The sequence below is a fragment of the Petromyzon marinus genome, chromosome 1, assembly GCF_048934315.1.
Source record: "Petromyzon marinus isolate PM22_M1 ecotype Great Lakes invasive population chromosome 1, UKy_Petmar_22M1.pri1.0, whole genome shotgun sequence".
NCBI lineage: Eukaryota > Metazoa > Chordata > Hyperoartia > Petromyzontiformes > Petromyzontidae > Petromyzon > Petromyzon marinus.
Window position 1 is genome coordinate 17,245,814 of NC_133667.1, and position 20,763 is coordinate 17,266,576.

At 56.3% G+C, this 20,763-nt stretch overlaps 1 protein-coding gene and 1 long non-coding RNA gene across 2 annotated transcripts; both read left to right on the forward strand.

Moving 5' to 3' along the window:
• The first annotated feature begins 732 nt into the window (after nucleotides 1-732).
• Nucleotides 733-2,051, forward strand: LOC142923976 (uncharacterized). The gene is made up of 2 exons (XR_012941095.1): nucleotides 733-848; nucleotides 1,242-2,051. It is a non-coding gene; the product is annotated as an uncharacterized LOC142923976 (long non-coding RNA).
• A 4,852-nt stretch (nucleotides 2,052-6,903) lies between these two features.
• Nucleotides 6,904-14,691, forward strand: LOC116943427 (dnaJ homolog subfamily B member 4-like). Its single transcript, XM_076065057.1, has 3 exons — nucleotides 6,904-8,054; nucleotides 10,652-11,328; nucleotides 12,047-14,691. The coding sequence occupies exons 1-3, from the start codon at nucleotides 7,844-7,846 to the stop codon at nucleotides 12,278-12,280; spliced, it is 1,122 nt and encodes a 373-aa protein (XP_075921172.1). The 5' UTR covers nucleotides 6,904-7,843; the 3' UTR covers nucleotides 12,281-14,691.
• The last annotated feature ends 6,072 nt before the right edge of the window (nucleotides 14,692-20,763 follow it).

The following is a 20,763-nucleotide window of genomic DNA, read 5'->3' on the forward strand; positions in this document are numbered from 1 at the left end:
GAGTATTTGGCTGCTAGAAATGTCCACGCGATGATGAAGCCACCACTTTGTTGAGCTATCATTTGTGAAAGGCAGGCCGCTTCTGACAAAAATAGCTACATAGTTCAGTGGGGCCTTACCCGGTAAAGAAAAATAATTTTAGAATAATTGAGTTTCATCCTGACCCAATCTCTCACCACGACCGCTGACCCCTAGCCCTCATCCTGACCCAATCTCTCACCACGACCCCTGACCCCAAGCCCTCATCCTGACCCAATCTCTCACCACGACCCCTGACCCCAAGCCCTCATCCTGACCCAATCTCTCACCACGATCCCTGACCCCAAGCCCTCATCTTGTCGCAATCTCTCACCACGACCCCTGACCCCAAGCCCTCATCCTGACCGAATTTCTCACCACGACCCCTGACCCCTAGCCCTCATCCTGACCCAATCTCTCACCGCGACCCCTGACCCCAAGCCCTCATCCTGACCCAATCTCTCACCACGACCCCTGACCCCAAGCCCTCATCCTGACCCAATCTCTCACCGCGACCCCTGACCCCAAGCCCTCATCCTGACCCAATCTCTCACCACGACCCCTGACCCCAAGCCCTCATCCTGACCCAATCTCTCACTGTTTGACCACTGTTGGCTATGTACGGTGCGAAAGAAGTCCAACATACAATACATACATCACCACGACCGCTGACCAGCCTTGCCTAGAGCCCTAACCTTCGACCTACTCATCTCTGACCTCAACACCTGACCGTGACCCCGCACGCCCCCTGCTTGTGGCTAACGGTGACCTCATGTCGTTGCAGGTTGGGTCGTGGCTCAGTTTCGCCGTCATGACCCACACGCTCTCAGGTGAGGGGTGTTCACGGTGTGGCGTGTGTGCGTGTTGACAGGGTGTGTATACTTTGGTGTGTGTGTGTGTCTGGTGTATGTTGTAGTATTCATGCAATGTAAATAACCGTGTGTGGAGAGCGGTAGCGTCGGTTTCCGCTCACGGCCAACACCCAGTGACGATTATCTGAACCGGTCCTGGGCCTCCCCTAGGTCGACTCAGCCTCAAATGAGTACCTGGTGCGGTGTGTAAACATCGCCACTGGGGAGACAAAGGCGGCCGGGCGTGGTTGCTGGCCACCCGCCCCCTCGTGTGCCGTGCCGTGCCGGCCATCATAGGTGCTCGCTAACAGCACTTGCCCCAACAGCCTGTTAAAGCTACACGGGGGACCTTTGCCTTTTGTCCGTGTGCAGTGTGGGTGTTCGCCGTCTTCGCCTTCATCCAGATGGCCGTGTGGGCACGCGAGCGCCACTCCGCCTACGTCAAGGAGTTCCCGGGCTACCCCAGCATGCGCCGTGCCCTGCTGCCCCTGCTGCTCTGAGCAAGGGGCAGCACCCTACCCCCCTAAGTGCCGGGGGGCAGCAGGAGTTGGGGGGGGGGGGAGGGCTGTGGTGGAGGATGCGGCGGTGGAGGGGTGGAGGCAACCCCCTTAAGGTTGCAGTGGCAGGAGGCAGCAGGGAGGGGCTGCCCTCTCACGTGGCGCGGGGTGGGGGGGGGGCAGCAGGGAATGGGCAGGAGGGGGGCAGGGGGGCAGCAGACGAGGGGATGATCCCCTCACGATGGGGGCAGCTCCCCCCCCCCCTCCCCAAAGAAAAGGGCAGCAGCGGTTCCTGGGCACGTGAGCTGTCAGAGGCTGTCAGATGGTGGTGCGAGAGAAATTGTGGTGGGGAAGCGTGGGTTTGAGATGGGGGGGGGGAGCAGCGAGTAGACGCCTGACGCAAGAACGACGCAGCTGCGATCACCTGACCTCACCCCGACCTCACTTGTACCCGACCTGACCTCGCCTTAACCCCAAGGCGACCCCCTGCAAGCGGCGCCCTTGAGCCATCTGGTCAAGGTCAAGAGGTCAACACGGCCAATGCCACTGCCCTGGGTGTGGTGGTTGCTATGCGGTTATTATGTGGTTATTGTGGTTAATATTCGGGGGGGGAGGAGGGGATGATTTTCAACCGTGTGCTGTTGTACGTGTCGTTTTGTTTGTGCGAATAAAATATCGAATTTAAGAGGGATGATCCCCTCGTTCTGTGTCAGCGACAAACCACGTCGGACACCTCACCCCACACGGCTTGGGACACCGGTCGACGCCCACCTACTCGACCACTTACCCACTCGCTCACCCATACACTCGCTCACCCACCCACTCGGTTAACCACCCACCAACTCACTCGCTCACCCACCCACTCAGTTAACCACTCACCAACTCACTCGCTCACCCACCCACTCGGTTAACCACTCACCAACTCAACCACTCACCAACTCACTCGCTCACCCACCCACTCGGTTAACCACTGACTCGCTCACCCACCCACCCACTCGGTTAACCACTCACCAACTCAACCACTCATCAACTCACTCGCTCACCCACTCGGTTAACCACTCACCAACTCACTCGCTCACCAACTCACTCGCTCACCCACCCAATCGGTTAAACACTCACTCGCTCACCCACCCGCTCGGTGAACTGCTTACCAATCTCACTCGCTCGCTCGCCCACCCAATCACTCTTTGGTTCACTCACCTAATCGCCCACTCGCTCACCCGATAAATCACTCACCCGATAAATCACTCACCCATCCACTCACTCTCCGAACACATTCACCCCAATCGTCCATTCACACATTCAATCAACCCCTCAAGACAAACACAAAGAGCCCCCGTGTAGCCTTAACAGACTGTTGGGTCAAGTGCTGTTAGCGAGCAGCACCTATGAAGGCCGGCACGGCACACGACGGTGTGGGTGGTCAGCACCACGCCCGACCGCCTTTGTCTTCAGAGTGGCGATGTTTACACACCGCACCAGGTACTTATTTGAGGCTGAGTCGACCTAGGGGAGGGGGCCTAGGACCGGTTAGGATACTCGTCACCGGTGGTGTTGGTGGTGTCCATGAGCGGGAGTCGAACTTGGGTTCTTAGCCGCACCACCGCTCACTCGCGCTCGTTCTCGCTCGCTCGCTCAATGAACCCCGTTTAACACGTAGGCTTTCGCGACCAATATTATTCATAATAAAGGTTTTTGGGTTAGATCGCGTTTATTTATAAATGTGTCGTAACCCTCCACCACCCGACACGGCCAATCAGCAAAAAAAGTGTCACGTTGACAAACGTGACTCTTCAACACACCGGTGGGCTGAAGTAGTGAATTATTTGTCTTTTGTCAACGTGACACTTTTTTTGCTGATTGGCCGTGTCGGGTGGTGGAGGGTTACGACACATTTATAAATAAACGCGATCTAACCCAAAACCTTTATTATGAATCAATGAACCCCACTCGCTTAATTCACAGAGTCGAACTTGACACCCTTCAAGCTACGCGGCTGTGACACCCCCCCCCCATCCCATGGCGAGCAAGAGACGAGGCGAGGGAGCGATTTCCCCTGACCGTCGATTCGAGCCGAGCCTCCGAGCTGTCGCGAACCCCACGTCGCTTGAACCTCGGTAGCGGTCCCAAGCCCCTCGCCATCTCTGGGCGTACAGCGACACCTGCTGCTGCTGGCCACTGCTGATGAGTTCCCGTGGGCCTAAGAAGCGCGCAACTTGCCCTATGGGCATTTAAATCGAGACCGTCAAGAGAATTAAAAATAATCATGGGCGTTTTACCCTTTCTGGAAGTACACAACAAGGAGTTGTGTTCAGATGTTCAAACACCGAATAGAAACATCACGCACGGCATCAAGTACTGCCAAAGGGCGAATAGCACAAAGACAATGCCACTCTCAGGACAGACATTGAGAGCTCGGGTGTGGAGCTACTTCACGGGACCCCCCCCCCCCCCCTTTGCCTGGATCAAAATGTAAGAATAGGTTTAAAACAGTTTGGGTTAAGATGTTAAAACATCAAGCCGCAACCTTCTGCATGGAATCATGTCTGCGTCATCAGCCACGCACGCGGTTCTTGTGGTGAACATGCGAACACAAACGTTCTCTGATATTTAATATTTCGGGCGTTGTCTTTGGGACTGATTGGCCTCCACCAGAGACATCAGCAGCAGCAGCCTTGTCTATGGCCTAGTCTCACTGCCGGTGTCAGACCAGAGAGCAACGCCAACAGGCGGACAGTACAAAGGCAATGCACGAATCAGAGCACGTATAGCTCGGGCTGAGGAGGCTATGTCACGGGACCAGGTTATAGTGTTCCGACTTAGGCACCGTTCGACTTACCAACGGGTCCCAGGAACGAATTCCCTTCGTAAGCCGAGGGCTGGCCAGAATTCACGTTTTCAGCTCTTTGTATTCAACTAAGCTTTCTTTCCCCCCCTCCCCCCCCCGGAGATTAATTTCCGAGCGATGCATCCCAACAATCATTGGCGGAGCCAGTGGGGGGAGGTGGGGTGGCACGTGCCCCCCCAAATGATCCGATCGAAATCCCTAATCTCGATCGGATCATTGGGGTTTATTAGTAATAAATCGGCATTTTGCGACGCCCACTGCCACTGTGTAGTATATTATTACGTGCCAGGGACTCTATGAGATGATAGGACAATAGTCTGAGTCCATAATTGGCAATACGTAACGGCAAAGCAGTTATAAGTGACTCAGAATTGGGCGCAGTTGCGTATACAGCACACGACTTCCCTGAAGGCATCAACACATTCAGCGAGCACACACGTCGAATAAAAAGCAAGGGACAGGTCCTTACTTACTAACAACTCCTTACTAACAACTCCTTACTAACAACTCCTTACTGACAACTCCTTACTAACAACTCCTTACTAACAACTCCTTACTTACTAACAACTCCTTAGTTACAACTCCTTACTTACTAACAACTCCTTACTAACAACTCCTTACTTACTAACAACTCCTTACTAACAACTCCTTACTTACTAACAACTCCTTACTTTCTAACAATTCCTTACTTGCAACTCCTTGCTTACTAACAACTCCTTACTAACAACTCCTTACTTACTAACAACTCCTTACTTACTAACTACTCCTTACTTACTAGCAACTCCTTACTAACAACTCCTCACTAACAACTCCTTACTTACTAACAACTCCTTACTTACTAACTACTCCTTACTTACTAACTACTCCTTACTAACAACTCCTTATTAACAACTCCTTACTTACTAACAACTCCTTGCTTACTAACTACTCCTTACTAACAGCTCCTTACTCACTAACAACTCCTTACTTACTAACAACTCCTTACTTACAACTCCTTGCTTACTAACAACTCCTTGCTCACTAACAACGCCTTACTAACAACTCCTTACTTACTAACAACTCCCTGCTTACTAACAACTCCTTACTCACTAACAACTCCTTACTAACAACTCCTTACTAACAACTCCTTACTCACTAACAACTCATTACTAACAACTCCTTGCTCACTAACATCTCCTTACTAACAACTCCTTACTTACCAACAACTCCTTACTTACTAACAACTCCTTACTCACTAACAACTCCTTACTTACTAACAACTCCTTACTAACAACTCCTTACTCACTAACAACTCCTTACTCACTAACAACTCCTTACTTACTAACAACTCTATCATTTTTCATTGCTGGAGGGGTTGCCCTCCCCTCCTACCTGAAAATTCTGGCTCCGCCATTGCCAACAATCGCCGCCCCCCAAGACATTCTGGGAGGTGCATAAGGGGCCGTCCATAAATGACGTCACGTACCTGGGGAGGGGGGGTCAGAAATTTGTGACGATGTGTGACGAGGGGGGGGGGTTTGAGAAATGTGACGTCACATAAAAATGCGCAACTTTAAATATAGAATTGTTGTAACAACACTGATTGTTATAACAACACTCCTACAACATCAGAGTGCAGCGCCACATTAGATACGCACTACAATGAAAATAGTTTAAAGCGATTTTAAGCATGTTTTATTTTAAAAATGGAAATGTGGTTTTTGGGGGGGTATGGGCAGAGCTTTGTGACGTCATATTTGAGGGGGGGTCTGACTTTTTGTGACGCCGTGTGACGAGGGGGGGGGGGTCAAAAACCGTGCTAATCGGCCAACCAACCGATAAGCACGGTTGGCTACGTACGGTGCAAAAGAAGTTCAACGTAATGCTCATTCACACAAGCAAAACTCTTCTGTGGTGGGCGGGGAGTCCCACGTGTTGTGTGGATGGGGTCCACGTGGGGGGTCCCACGTGTTGTGTGTGGTGGGGGGGTCCCACGTGTTGTGACTGGTGTTGTGGGGGGGGGGGGTCCTCGTGGGGGGGTCCCACGTGTTGTGTGTGGTGGGGGGGGTCCCACGTGTTGTGACTGGTGTTGTGGGGGGGGGTCCACGTGGGGGGTCCCACGTGTTGTGTGTGTGGGGGGGTCCCACGTGTTGTGGCTGTGTGGTGGTGAGTGGGGGGGTCCCACGTGTTGTGGCTGTGTGGTGGTGAGTGGGGGGGGGGGGGGTCCCCACGTGTTGTGGCTGTGTGGTGGTGAGTGGGGGGGGGGGGTCCCCACGTGTTGTGGCTGTGTGGTGGTGAGTGGGGGGGAGGTCCCCACGTGTTGTGTGTGGGGGGGGGGGGTCCCACGTGTTGTGGCTGTGTGGTGGTGAGTGGGGGGGTCCCCACGTGTTGTGGCTGTGTGGTGGTGAGTGGGGGGGGGGTCCCCACGTGTTGTGGCTGTGTGGTGGTGAGTGGGGGGGGGTCCCCACGTGTTGTGGCTGTGTGGTGGTGAGTGTGGGGGGGGTCCCCACGTGTTGTGGCAGTGTGGCGTGGGGGTCCCACGTGCTGCGGTTGCCGCGTGGGGGGGTTGGCGGCGGCGGCGGGGGGGGGGCGCGGCTCGCCGCGGGCGGAAGTGACGCCGCGCGAGGGACGTCTCGCGCACGTTCTGGACGGTTCACGGACGTGACGTCAGGGCGCCCCCTCACCCCGCCCCTCGTCTATATAAAGGCGGGTTGCCCCCCACCCAGCCCCGCCAGTCGGCTAGCAGCAGCGTTCGCCTGCGAGTGGCGAGTTCGTCCGGCGCTGTCGCTGAGGGAGGCCCTGAGGAGACGTCGGGGAGCGGCGTTCGAACTGCGACAAGCTAGCAAGTGGCTCGCGCAAAAACTTTCTTAAATAAATATATATTTTTTAAAAACTTCTTTCCGTCGAGTTCACGCGATTGTCAGATGTGTATATGAAAACAAAACTACATCGTATATAGATTACGAAAAAATAACGCTCTTTCGCAAATGTAAGGTATAATTGCGGAATACCGTAACGAGTTTAACAGGCGTACGTTGTTAGCTTTGCGGGAGGGATTTACTATTCGGGGGGTTGTTTTGATGCTCGTGGGCTGCACAGAAGAACAGGGGGGGGTTTAGAAATCCGCGGCAGCCGCAGTAATAACAGCGGCCGCGTTGGAAATCCGCGGCAGCCGCGGTAGGCAGTTGGAATTGCCCGAAGGCAGCAGTAGCGGCGGAGTCTTGCGCTAGAAATCCGCGGCAGCCGAAGTAGGTTTCTGCGGCAGCCGCAGACAGGCGGGGAGGAATATTGCGCTAGAAATCCGCGGCAGCCGCAGTAGGTATCTGCGGTAGCCGCAGACAGGCGGGGAGGAGGCTTGCGCTTGAAATCCGCGGCAGCCGCAGTAGGTATCTGCGGTAGCCGCAGACAGGCGGGGAGGAGGCTTGCGCTAGAAATCCGCGGCAGCCGCAGTAGGTATCTGCGGTAGCCGCAGACAGGCGGGGAGGAGGCTTGCGCTAGAAATCCGCGGCAGCAGCAGTAGGTATCTGCGGTAGCCGCAGACAGGCGGGGAGGAGGCTTGCGCTAGAAATCCGCGGCAGCCGCAGTAGGTATCTGCGGTAGCCGCAGACAGGCGGGGAGAAGTCTTGCGCCAGAAATCCGCCGCAGCCGCGATGTCTAAGGACTACTACAAGACGCTGGGCCTCGCGAGGGATGCGAGCGACGAGGACGTGAAGAAGGCGTACAGGAAGATGGCGCTCAAGTTCCACCCGGACAAGAACAAGGCGCCCGGGGCCGAGGAGCGCTTCAAGGAGGTGGCCGAGGCCTACGAGGTGCTGAGCGACGCCGAGCGCCGCCGCGTCTACGACTCGTACGGCGAGGAAGGTGCGGGGGCAGCCTGACGTGATGGGGGGGGGGGCATGGGGGTAGAGGGGGGGTAGGTGTGGGGGGAGGGGTACAGGGGGTAGGTGTGGGAGGGTAGTAGGGGGTAGGTGTGGTGGGGGGGGGGGGGTAGTACATGGGGTAGGTGGGGGGTAGTACAGGGGGGGGCATGGGGGTAGGTGTGGAGGGGGTAGTACAGGGGGTAGGTGGGGGGTAGTACAGGGGGGTCGGTGTGGGGGGGTAGTAGTGGGTAGGTGTGGAGGGGGTAGTACAGGGGGTAGTTTGGGGGGGTAGTAGGGGGTGTAGGTGTGGGGGCGGGTAGTACAGGGGGTCGGTTTGGGGGGGGGGGGAGTAGTACAGGGGGTAGGTGTGGGGGGGCAGTAGGGGGGGATTGAGGGGAGTGGGTACGGGGGGGTATTTAGGTGCAGTGAGGGTAGCTGAGACTTTTCGTGGGGGGGAGGCGGGCACCCGTGGAGAGAATTGGGGGTCTGTGGTGGGGGTATGTGGGGTTGGTGGGGTGGGCTAAATGATAATGGGATGAGGACTGTGAGAGTCGAGTTCCAAGTGTCGAGTTGATGATTATTTGTGTGTGACCAGGTGAGAACTGTAGCTACCTGGGTGAGAGGATGACGGCGGGGGGGGGGGTCTTTGTGTTGTTGTATTAGGGAATTAGAGAGGCTAAGGGGAGGGGGGTTCCGTTGGGGGTAGACTTGGGGTTCCCGTGGGGATCCCGCTAAGGGTCCTGTGAGGAAGGCGTAGACCTGAGAGACCGCGACTCCCGGAGAGGGAAGTGATGAACAGGGAATGGTAGGGGACTCGGCGGTGGAAGTGAAACTCACGGAGTTCGAGGGGAGTAAGGTCACCCGATGGGTGTAGGGGACTGGGAGTCCAATTGTTGAGCCCCCCTGCGCCACCCATGCCAAGGTCCCGTAGTCGAATCTGGCTTTCTGAAGCAGTTGACAGAAGCGGACGGTCCTTGTGGGTTCTGCTGTTACATGGAACGGTTTGGAAGTGGTGTCGGGCAAGCCGCCAATGGTTGGGGAGCCGTGACGTAGAGGGGCTGTGGGGGGGGGGCACACGTGGTGGGGGTGGGGGGGTCACGCGTAGGGGTCACGTGAGGGGGGGGTCACGTGAGGGTGGGGGGTCACGTGAGGCCGTGCGCTCGGAGAGGAAACCGGGAATGTTTTTTCCAAAAACGCGAGACGCACTCTCGGCCTTCTGAGCTTTGCCAGATGCAGAGTTCCCGCTTCTCTGGAGACCACACAGGGCCACGCACGCAAGCAGCTTTTTGGCTAACCATCGAACCAAGGATGGTCACCGCATCGCGCGCTTTCGGATGCGCTTCTGCGGCCGTCTGGAACGCTCTCCTTCCGATATTAGAAAGCCACTGGAGCTCTGCACTTTTAAATCATCTCGATTGACAAACTCACTTCTTTCGAAACTGCTTTTTGTGTTTTCTTTGTTGTCCTTCCCCCGCACCTCCGAGTAGCACGGTTGGCTACGTACGGTGGGAAAGAAGTTTAACATACAGTACATACATACACGCACACAGTCGGTACAGATGCATGGTGTGACACACGGTTACTCACACAGTTACTCACACAGAGATCAGAGGCTTATGTACAGGTGCGGACACGCTCGCGCAGACCATAGTTACTCACACCTCACACAGTCCTACGCACGTAGACTACAACTACAGTCTCACGGACAAGACAAAGATCCCCGTATAGCCTTGACAGGCTGTTGGGGCAAGTGCTGTTAGTGAAGTAGCACCTATGAAGGCCGGCATGGCACATGAGGGGGCGCGGTGTGGTCGGCACAACTTCCGGCCGCCTTTGTCTCCCCAATGTTGTACACGTCACAGCAGGGTTGCTCATTTGAGGCCGAGTTCGACCTCGTGGAGGCCCAGAACCGATTCGGATAATCGTCACCGACGCCGTTGGGCGTGAGCGGGAATCCAATTCTGGTCGCAGGGTTTACGCGCACACGCGACAGTCGCCAACGCATGGTCCGCCGTCTCGCACGGTCAAGCTTGCATGCGTCGTGTATTTACGGCTGTTTTTGCAGCCTCCTATCACGGTCCTCATCGGTCACACCGCATGAGAATGGCGCCAGCATCGTGAGTGACCCACCCCTCGACTAATCTCATCGACTCCCCAATCCCCCCTTCCCGTCATCCTCTTTTCCCACACCTCCTAACCGAAACAACCAGCTCCAAGCACCGAGCCGTCGGAACCCTTTCGGCCTCCGATTAGCACAGTTGGCTAACCAGCTCCAAGCACCGCGGTGGCGAGATATGAACTCGCCAGGTATACAGGAGGTCGTCTGTTCGATCGCCACCCTGACTCCTGCTGTGTATATTTGGAGTTTGCGAATTCTCCCTGTGCTCGCGTGGATTTTTCTCCGGTTTCTCACTCCACATTTTAGAAGCAACGTCACGCGTTTAAAGAGTGTTGAGCTGCTGCTGTACATTTCCACGTGATGATGAGCCACTTCTTCGGGCCGTTTATTTGTGATGGCCAAGGTCGCTTCTGAAAAAGAACCCCCACCTAGCTCAGCGGGGCCTCACCTGGTGACGCGGAAAAATTTGTCTCCCGCAGGCCTCCGGGGCAACGGAGGCACCAGGTTCAACAGCGGCAGCAGCGGCAACGGGGCCACCTTCTTCAACTACAAGTTCCACGGCGACCCCCACGCCACCTTCCGCTCGTTCTTCGGCGACGGCGACCCCTTCCGCATGTTCACGCAGAGCCGCGAGTCCATGGACACGGACGACGGCGGCGCCGGCGCCGGCGCCAACCCGTTCGGCCCCTTCGGTTTCGGCGGCATGCCGGGTATGGGCGGCATGCCGGGGATGCCGGGTATGCCGGGGATGCCGGGGATGCCCGGCGCGTCCAGCAACGGCAACATCCGGTTTGGCGGCGTCGGGCCGGCGGGGGCCGGCGCCAGGGGCCGGCAGCAGGAGCAGGACCCGGCGGTGGTGCGCGAGCTGCCAGTGTCGCTGGAGGAGGTGCTCACGGGCTGCACCAAGAAGATGAAGATCTCGCGGACGCGCGCGGGCGCCGACGGGCGCTCGTCGCGCGTCGAGGAGAAGATCCTGGAGGTGGAGATCAAGAAGGGCTGGAAGGAGGGCACCAAGATCACGTTCCCGCGCGAGGGCGACGACACAGGGCGCAGCATCCCCGCCGACGTCGTCTTCGTGCTCAAGGACCGCCCCCACCCCCAGTTCAAGCGTGAAGGCTCCGACCTCGTGCACGTCGCCAGCGTCTCCCTGTGCGAGGTCGGTGCGACCGCTCGCCTCGTGTTTGCGCGGAAATGCTCGGCCCACGTAACAGCACGCCCTGTTAACACCTTACAGCTCGCCCGTGTAACAGCTCGCCCTGTTAACACCTTGCAGCTCGCCCGTGTAACAGCTCGCCCGTGTAACAGCTCGCCCTGTTAACGCCTTAGAGCTCGCCCGTGTAACAGCTCGCCCGTGTAACAGCTCGCCCTGTTAACGCCTTAGAGCTCGCCCGTGTAACAGCTCGCCCGTGTAACAGCTCGCCCTGTTAACGCCTTAGAGCTCGCCCGTGTAACAGCTCGCCCGTGTAACAGCACGCCCTGTTAACACCTTACAGCTTGCCCGTGTAACAGCTCGCCCGTGTAACAGCACGCCCTGTTAACACCTTACAGCTCGCCCGTGTAACAGCACGCCCTGTTAACACCTTACAGCTCGCCCGTGTAACAGCTCGCCCGTGTAACAGCTCGCCCTTTTAACACCGTACAGCTTGCCTGTGTAACAGCTTGCCCTTTTAACACCGTACAGCTCGCCCTGTTAACACCTTACAGCTCGCCCGCGTAACCCTCTTAATACATCGCAAATCCACCCGTTCACTTGATAACCGGCGCACGTACTCGCCCAATGTCTTACACGCTAGTCCCGCGACCGCATGACCCGCCGCGTGACAGACACCCCCCCTCCCCTCCCCCCGTGACCGGCCGCACGCTTTGCCTCGCAGGCCCTGTGCGGGGGCAGCGTCCGCGTGCCGCTGCTGGGCGGGCGCCACATGACGCTGGAGCTGACGGAGGTGGTGTCCCCGGGCTGGCGTCGCCGCGTGCAAGGGGAGGGCCTCCCGCTGCCCAAGGCCCCCGGGCGGCGCGGGGACCTCGTGGTGGAGCTGAGCGTGCGCTTCCCCGAGCAGCTGGCCCCGGCGACGCGCGACGCTCTGCGCTCCCTCCTGCCGGCCTCGTAGCCTCGACCTCCTGACCCTGACCGCGACTTCCCAAGCTCGGTTCCCAAACACCCCCCCCCCCCCCAGCCTGACACCGTAATCCCAAATCGTTGACCCTCACCCCAAACCGATTGCCCCTAAACCTTTACTCTACAATCTTTATTTGAAGCTTCTTTCGTGACTGGAGGAATCCATACTCTTTGGTTCTTTCGGTAAAGTCACGTAGTTACCCTGACTCTAAACCCTATCCCCCAGACCTTCAACCCATAACTATTAACGCCTCAGTCTGAATCCTAAACCCCCTAGCTCTCGTCCCTGTACGCGCGACGTGCTCCGTCGGGAGAATGGGGGAACCAGGGGGACCGTGCTCAGCTAATGGACGAGGAGGATGGTGACGATGGTGCTCGTCTGTAAATCTCTCGATGGCCTCGCCCCACCCTCGTCCCTTCCTCTTCCATGTCTCCCCCTCCCTCACTCGTCCTCTTCCTTCCCAATCTTCTCTCGGTCTCTCTTGGTCCTTCAATCTCACCGTGCCCAATCCCCATTTCCGATCCGTCTCCCTCCCTTGCCCCCCTCCACTAGAATCAACTTCCCCCTGTACACGAAGCTGCCCCCCCTCCTTAAGCTCCCTCCGTTCCTCCCTTCGTGATCCCTAAAGTGGAACCTCTCTATCGCCGTCGCCCGTTCCTCAATCCTCCTTAGCACCGACACCCCCCTTCCCCCCCCCCGATCGAAATCATTCCATTCCGTGTCGCCCATTTAGCGAGCTCGACGTCATCGAGCGGCTCGAGTAAAGGGGGGCGTTCACCTCGTGAGCCCCAGAGGGGGACGCCGCCACTGATTGGTCCGAGCGTCCAAATTCCAGTTTCAGGGCCCTTTATTCTGATTCCAGGGCTCCGTTGTCTTCGCCCCCCGCGGCTGCCTTGCGCAAGACTCCCCTCCGCGGTGACCGCGTGGGAGTGACACCCCCCCCCCATCCCGGTAAGTGCCGAACAGCCAACGGAGAAATACCACTACAGTTGTTTCGACGGTAACCAAACACGAGCCGCTCGGGGCCCGTGGCTTCCAATCCATGTTCCGGGGCGGGTAGCGGGTGGTATCTAATGCTAGTTCCTGGGCCCTGCGCGGCATTCACTGTGTAGGAACAGTGGGGCGGCGGAAATGAAAGTAACGGTGGCGATGTGCTCGCTTGCGCTCCGCGAGAGTGTTAAAAGCTACCATTGTCGGTGTGTGTGTGCGCGCGTGTACACACGTGCCATGTACGTGTGTTTGTGTGTGTGTATATATAAGCCCCGTGTACAAAAAATTGTTGCTTGAGCAAGTATTATGGCGTGTGTGTGTGTATATATATACAAAGTATATAAAATACATGACGGAGGCAAATCTATAGAGGGACGCTAGAATCTGCGTTGTTTGCGATCGTAAGATAGGCCCGGGCTTGTTCAACATTGCTAGGGCAGCACCTTGGTGCATGGCGTGTGCTCGTGTACACGTGTGCAGTCGCAAGACTCTGAAAGTTGTGTTTTTGGACCCCCCCCCCCCCGTTTAGTGGCACAGGTGTCTGGGAACTCGAGACAAACATCTCCAAATTCCACATTCCCATGGCAGGACCCAATCTGTTGAATAGGGTCGTGTGTTTGTATGTTGAGCTTCTTTCTCGCCGTCCGAAGCCAATCGGAGGTGCTGACGGTGGTACACTTTAATGACCCCAAATAGATGGTGATGTTTACGATAGGCCGAGTTGACCATAACCGAGCACTTAAACGGCGAGAGGGAGGGGTGGACGCGGCGAGAGAGGTGGGCGCAGGTCGAGGAATGACTCGCGGTGCCTGCGCGCGTCTGGACACGTGTGTGTGCGCAGACACGTGTGTGTGCGCAGACACGTGTGTGTGTGTGTGCAGACACGTGTGTGCGTGTGTGTGCGCGCAGACACGTGTGTGTGTGCGCGCAGACACGCACGGTGGCACTGGCTGGCCGCACCGCGCTACGAACCCGGCGACCCGGATGCGATAGCCCACCCACGGCTAGCACGTTTCACTCGCGATACCTTGACCCACCCTCCCATAAGTCAACTCTGGCTTTCAATCAGAACCTGGCACGTTAGCGACACCGGCACTGGGGGGGGGGGTTGTGGGGAAGACTCGGTACAGGATCCGGTAGTGGTGCTGGCTACACCGCCACTACCAACCACCTTCGTGTGCCATGCCGGCCTTCGTAGGTGCAGGGGGGTGCCGCGGTGGCGAGATGTTAGCTCCTTCGCCTGGGGTTCGATCACGACGCTGACGCCTGCTGCTGCTGTATATTTGGAGTTTGCGTGTCTCTAACCGTGGTCGCGTGGATTTTTCTCCGGGTCCTTTTCCCCCTCCCACATTGAGAATCGACGTCGCGCGCTTAAGAGTATTTGTCTGCTATAAATTTTTACACGATGGCAAGGCACTTTGTCGCACGGTCATTTGTTGCCAGGCCACTTCTGCCTTTGTACTGGGCCTTACCTGGTCAAGTTACCGACTGCAATCATCCATAAATGTCTGTCCGTCCCGTGTGTGACTTCACAAGAGGCCCACCCTCCCCCCCCCGTGTGACGTCACTCCACATGAGGCCCACCCTCATTAATATTCATGAGTGGGTGACGTCACTCCACATGCCACACCCCTCCCCAATAATAATTAGTGGGTGACGTCACTCCACATGGGGCAACCCCCCCTCATTAATAATCATGAGCTGAACAATATACACCCGTCCTTGGACATAATAGAACTTTCCCCAGCAGCCTGTGTCGGATACACGGCAGGGGGGGGGGGGCAGTGAGGGGGGGGGGCATCTGCATCTTCGTGTGAGCATTACACACACGCTGGCACGAGCCGCTGGTATTTGATCGCGTCGCTGATTTATACTCGGGCTGTCAGAACCAGCGACATTTATGGCAGTAGCTGCAACCATGTGCTCATTCCACCGAGCGCCCCCACCCACCTCCCGCCGCCGCCACCGTTGACGAGCCGTCGTGGAACACGGTCTCGGTGAGGCCTTCTTCTCCGTCTAAAGCGCCGGAGAGCATCTTGAGGAGCCCCGAGTCGTCGTTGAGCCGACGAAGACGCCCGTGGTTTAATTTGCCGTTCGCAGTCCTGCACCCCCCCCCCCACCCCGTTCCACGCCACCCTCCGCGCCCACTCGGGGGAAGCGGCAGGCGCGTCACCACAGGGGAGGGCGTCGTCGTCGGGGTGGTGGTCCCGAGAATAGATGGGGGGTGAACAGATACCTCTTCCTATTCTGGGCAATAATTCACTCTGGGTGTGTCGCGGGCAGCTGGTGGCGTCCGTTCTCCCGAGTGGTGGTTTACTGGATGTGGTGTTCCGGGCGGTTGTGTGTTCGCCGGTGCCCTGTGGCCACGGTGGCTTGGAGATGTCAGCTACCTCTCGTGGTATGCAGGAGGTCGTGGGTTCGATCCCGACCCTGACGCCTCCTGCTGGTCGTGTGGATTTTTCTCCGGATCCTCCCGTTTTTTTTTTCCTCCCCTCCACAATTAGAATCGGCATCACGCACTTAAAAAGAGTGGTTGGCTGCCGCTTTAAATTTCCACGCGATGACGGCAAGCGGCTTCGCGCGAGCTATCATTTGCGACGGGCCAGATCGCCTCTGAAAAAGAGCTGCGTGAGCAGCTCAGTCTGGGTTGGCCACCCATCCCAACACACCACATCCAGTACCCCCCCCCCCCCCCCACTAATGAGCTGTAATATAGTTGGGTGAGAATCTACAAACCCCGTGGTTAACGCTTTCCTGTAGCTTTGATCCCAATCGGTCCCCCAATCGATCGGCGGTGGCAGCGCGACAGAGAGCGCCCGCTAGCGCCAGCGCGAGTCCCGGTGGCGCGAGTCCCCGCGTCCCGAGTCCCCGCGAGTTCCTGAGTCCCCCCGAGTCCCCGCGTCCCGAGTCCCCGCGAGTTCCTGAGTCCCCCAGAGTCCCCGAGTCCCCGTGGCGCGAGTCCCAGCGCCGCGAGTCCCCGAGTCCCCGCGAGTCCCCGAGTCCCAGCGAGTCCCCGTGGCGCGTGCGTGCAGTTGTCGTTGCTGTTTTTCACTTAGTTTACTCCCCCCCCACTTTTCGTCTCAAGTGCAAATAAATGTCTTTTTTTTCCCCCCCAAACTGTTTTGGAAGCGTTTTGGGGCGTGTGAAGTGTTTGTGGAACACAGCGGTTCACGCTGGAGTGCTTTGGAGAGGAGTGGTGCGGTGTGCAGCAATGGGGGGGGGGGGTAGTATTTCTGGGATGGAACGTGGCAGTCTATCGTGGAGTTTTCGGGAGAGGAGTGGCAGTTGCGTTGGGAGTGTTACGGAGCGTGTGGGGGTGTTTTTGAGAGGAGCATGGGTAGTGCCCTTTCGGTGTGCGTGTGCGCGTTTGTTGGAGCGTGGAATGTTTGGGAGCGGAGTGTGTTTGTTGGAGCGTGGAGTGTTTGGGAGCGGAGTGTGTTTGTTGGAGCGTGGAGTGTTTTGGGAGTGGCGTGTTTGTGTTGGCGCGTCGTGTGTTTGGAGTGTGTACGTGGAGAATGCGCGGAAAGCGTGTCGCAGCATGTCACGCATCGCATATCACGCGCCGTTCCCAACTCGCAGCGCCCCCCCCAGGGGGCCTGGGGACACGTGGCGTTCTCTCGTGGTCGTTGACAGAACCGCACGGACCACGGCGCCAAGCGAGAACCCCCTCCTTGGGGGGGGGGGGGGGGTGCTTGGTCAGAAGTCTTCCACGCCCGTCAGGCCCACGGAGGAGAGACTCGTGTACCGAGCGCCATTCCCAAAGCCACACGAGGCCCCAGGTGGGGATCGTTTGGTGGGGAGCGAGCGCGGCGTAAGGCGCCATCTGCGGAGAGACTCCCCAGGGTTTTGCTTTTGGATGCCGTCTCCGCCGCCTCTCTGCCAACGCCGGCCCCTGTTGTATGCACGGTGCACGTATGTATGTATGTACGTTGAGCTTCTTCTCGCGCCGGACGTAGCCAAACGCGCTAATCGGAGGTGCAAGCGTTCTCGGCCGCCCTCTGCGTGAATTCTCGTACGGCTTCCCAAAGTTTCATTCTTGCATTCGCGCGAGGGGGCAGGGGGTGGTGGTGCATGACAACAACAAAGTGAAAGGGTGATTTCCGGCTTCCACCGAGCACCGAGGCCATCCGTGATCAGCTCACTGTGCACAGTTCCGCCGAGCCACTGGTGGAAAATCCTCATTCCTGTCACGTGTTGGGTGGGCCGGGGTGGGGGGGAACGAGTCCACACAAGACAACCACTGCTGTCTTCCGCCGTAAAGTAGTGCTCATTTTATAGACCCTGGAGGGATGATGGGCCGACTTGACCCACCGCCCAAACAAGGATGAGATCTCGCAACGCTCCAACCGCAAGCTGCTCGCTCGACCTTGGGTTCTGTGCTTGACAACAAAAACTAAAAAACCCACGTTTATTAACCGCGCGTGGGTCAGCTCGGCTGCTATGTGACGAGTGAGATTCCTGGTCCAGGCTGTGTGAGCAGTGCTTTGGTGCCGCGATTTAAAGGCTTCATCCGGCCCGGGAAGCTCGGTGCTCGCAATGCACTCTTAAATCGTCGTCTAGATTGGAAAACTAATTTTATTTCGAACTGCTTTTTTTGTTTTGGTTTGTCCTTCCCCCCCGCACCTCCGATTAGCACGGTGGCCTACGTACGGTACGAAAGAGGTTCAACATACGTACATACCGCCTATAGATCGACACTGCCCATAGACTCAACACTGCACCTCCGATTAGCACGGTTGGCTATACACGACGTGAAAAGTTCAACGTACATAGACCAATGGTTCTTCACCTTTACTGCAGTAAGCACGCCTTAAGTTCTCAATCATCATCACACCAGGTTAAGAAACACTGCCATAGACTAACACTGCTACCCATAGACTCAACACTGGCCAGACTAACACTGCGACCCATAGACTCAACACTGCCATAGACTAACACTGCTACCCATAGACTCAACACTGCCCAGACTAACACTGCTACCCATAGACTCAACACTGGCCAGACTAACACTGCTACCCATAGATTCAACACTGCCCAGACTAACACTGCACCATAGACTCAACACTGGCCAGACTAACACTGCTACCCATAAATTCAACACTGCCATAGACTAACACTGCTACCCATAGATTCAACATTGCCCAGACTAACACTGCACCATAGACTCAACACTGGCCAGACTAACACTGCACCATAAACTCAACACTGTCACCCATAGACTCAACACTGCCCATAGACTCAAAACACTTACCATAGACTCAACACTGCCCATAGACTCAACAATGCCCATAGACTCAACAATGTCCATAGACTCAACACTGCACCATAGACTCAACACTGCCACCCATACACTCAATACTGCACCATAGATTCAACACTGCCCCATAGACTCAACACTGCACCATAGACTCAACACTGCACCATAGACTCAACACTGCACCATAGACTCAACACTGCCCATAGACTCAACACTGCCCATGGACTCAACACTGCACCATAGACTCAACACTGCACCATAGACTCAACACTGCCCACAGACTCAACACTGCACCATAGACTCAACACTGCCCATAGACTCAACACTGCCCATGGACTCAACACTGCACCATAGACTCAACACGGCCCCATAGACTCAACACTGCACCATAGACTCAACACTGCCCATAGACTCAACACTGCCCATGGACTCAACACTGCACCATAGACTCAACACTGCCCCATAGACTCAACACTGCACCATAGACTCAACACTGCCCACAGACTCAACACTGCCCCATAGACTCAACACTGCACCATAGACTCAACACTGCCCCATAGACTCAACACTGCACCCCACCAAAGACTCAACATTGCCCATAGACTCAACACTGCACCATAGACTCAACACTGCACCATAGACTCAACACTGCGCGTAGACTCAACACTGCCCATGGACTCAACACTACACCATAGACTCAACACTGCCCCATAGACTCAACACTACACCATAGACTCAACACTGCCCATAGACTCAACACTGCCCATAGACTCAACACTGCCCATAGACTCAACACTGCCCATGGACTCAACACTGCACCATAGACTCAACACTGCACCATAGACTCAACACTGCACATAGACTCAACACTGCCCATGGACTCAACACTGCACCATAGACTCAACACTGCCCCATAGACTCAACACTGCACCATAGACTCAACACTGCCCCATAGACTCAACACTGTACCATAGACTCAACTCTGCACCATAGACTCAACACTGCCCCATAGACTCACCACTGCACCATAGACTCGCGAGTTCAGATCCTGAGACGTGGCTCCTCGTGATTACAGCCCCGCTCCATCTCCTCCGGGTGGTCCCGGCGGGGGTGTGGGGGTCACGTGGCACTCTCGCGTCCCAACACCGCGCACGACTCCTCTCCGGGACGGACACGGCTGCGAGGAAACGTCACTTTCTATTCTTTATTTTAATAACTCTTTTTGTTAATAACACTGCTCGATACCGACCGGTTGAAAAAAACACCCGACGTGGAAACGCCGCGCGAGAATCGCCGATTCAGTGAAAACTGCATGGCAGTGTGGAAGGGCCATCCGCCACCCCCTCCCCCCCCCACAACGCGTTGAACAGCGGCCGCATAAGAAGCGTCGACTTTTACACTGCATAGGGGTGGGTGGTGGCGGGGGAATACAAATCCGAGAGGTATAAAACCGGGTCGATAATTATAAAAAGGGGTACCCTCGATATATATATAAAAAAACTGCCTACACAAAGCGCTCGATTGCAGAAAACTCGCGGAAAACGATTCGGGAGACCGCACACAAACACCGCTGTGGTGACGACAAGTCATCCTGCGCCGCTGCTACCACAAACGACTCGGCAATAGCTCGTCGATAACACTGTGGCCTTGAAAATAAAATGTCAAATTATTCATATAAAATAGGTGACGTTTCGGTAAAGGGGCCTTCTTCACAACACAGTTCTTACCCCCCCCCCCCCCCCGCACCGCAGATTAGCACGGTCGGCTACGTAGAGTGCGGAAGAAGTTCAACATTACATACGCTCACACTGCCCATAGACTCAGCACTGACCATAGACTCAACACTGCCCATAGACTCAACACTGCACCGTAGACTCAGCACTGCACCATAGACTCAACACTGCACCATAGACTCAACACTGCCCATAGACTAACACTGCCCATAGACTCAGCACTGCCAATAGACTCAAGACTGCCCATAGACTCAACACTGCACCATAGACTCAACACTGCCCATAGACTCAACACTGCTCATAGACTCAACACTGCCCATAGACCCAAAACACTTACCGTAGATAATTGTTTTTTTTACCCTTTTATCTGGCAACAAAACTGACACCTTTTTTACAAGAAGTCATGTTTACATTGACCACAATACCTGCGGTCGGAACGCAAACAAAAAACAACTCTGATAATGTGTGCACTGTCCTTGAAATTGATTGGTCCA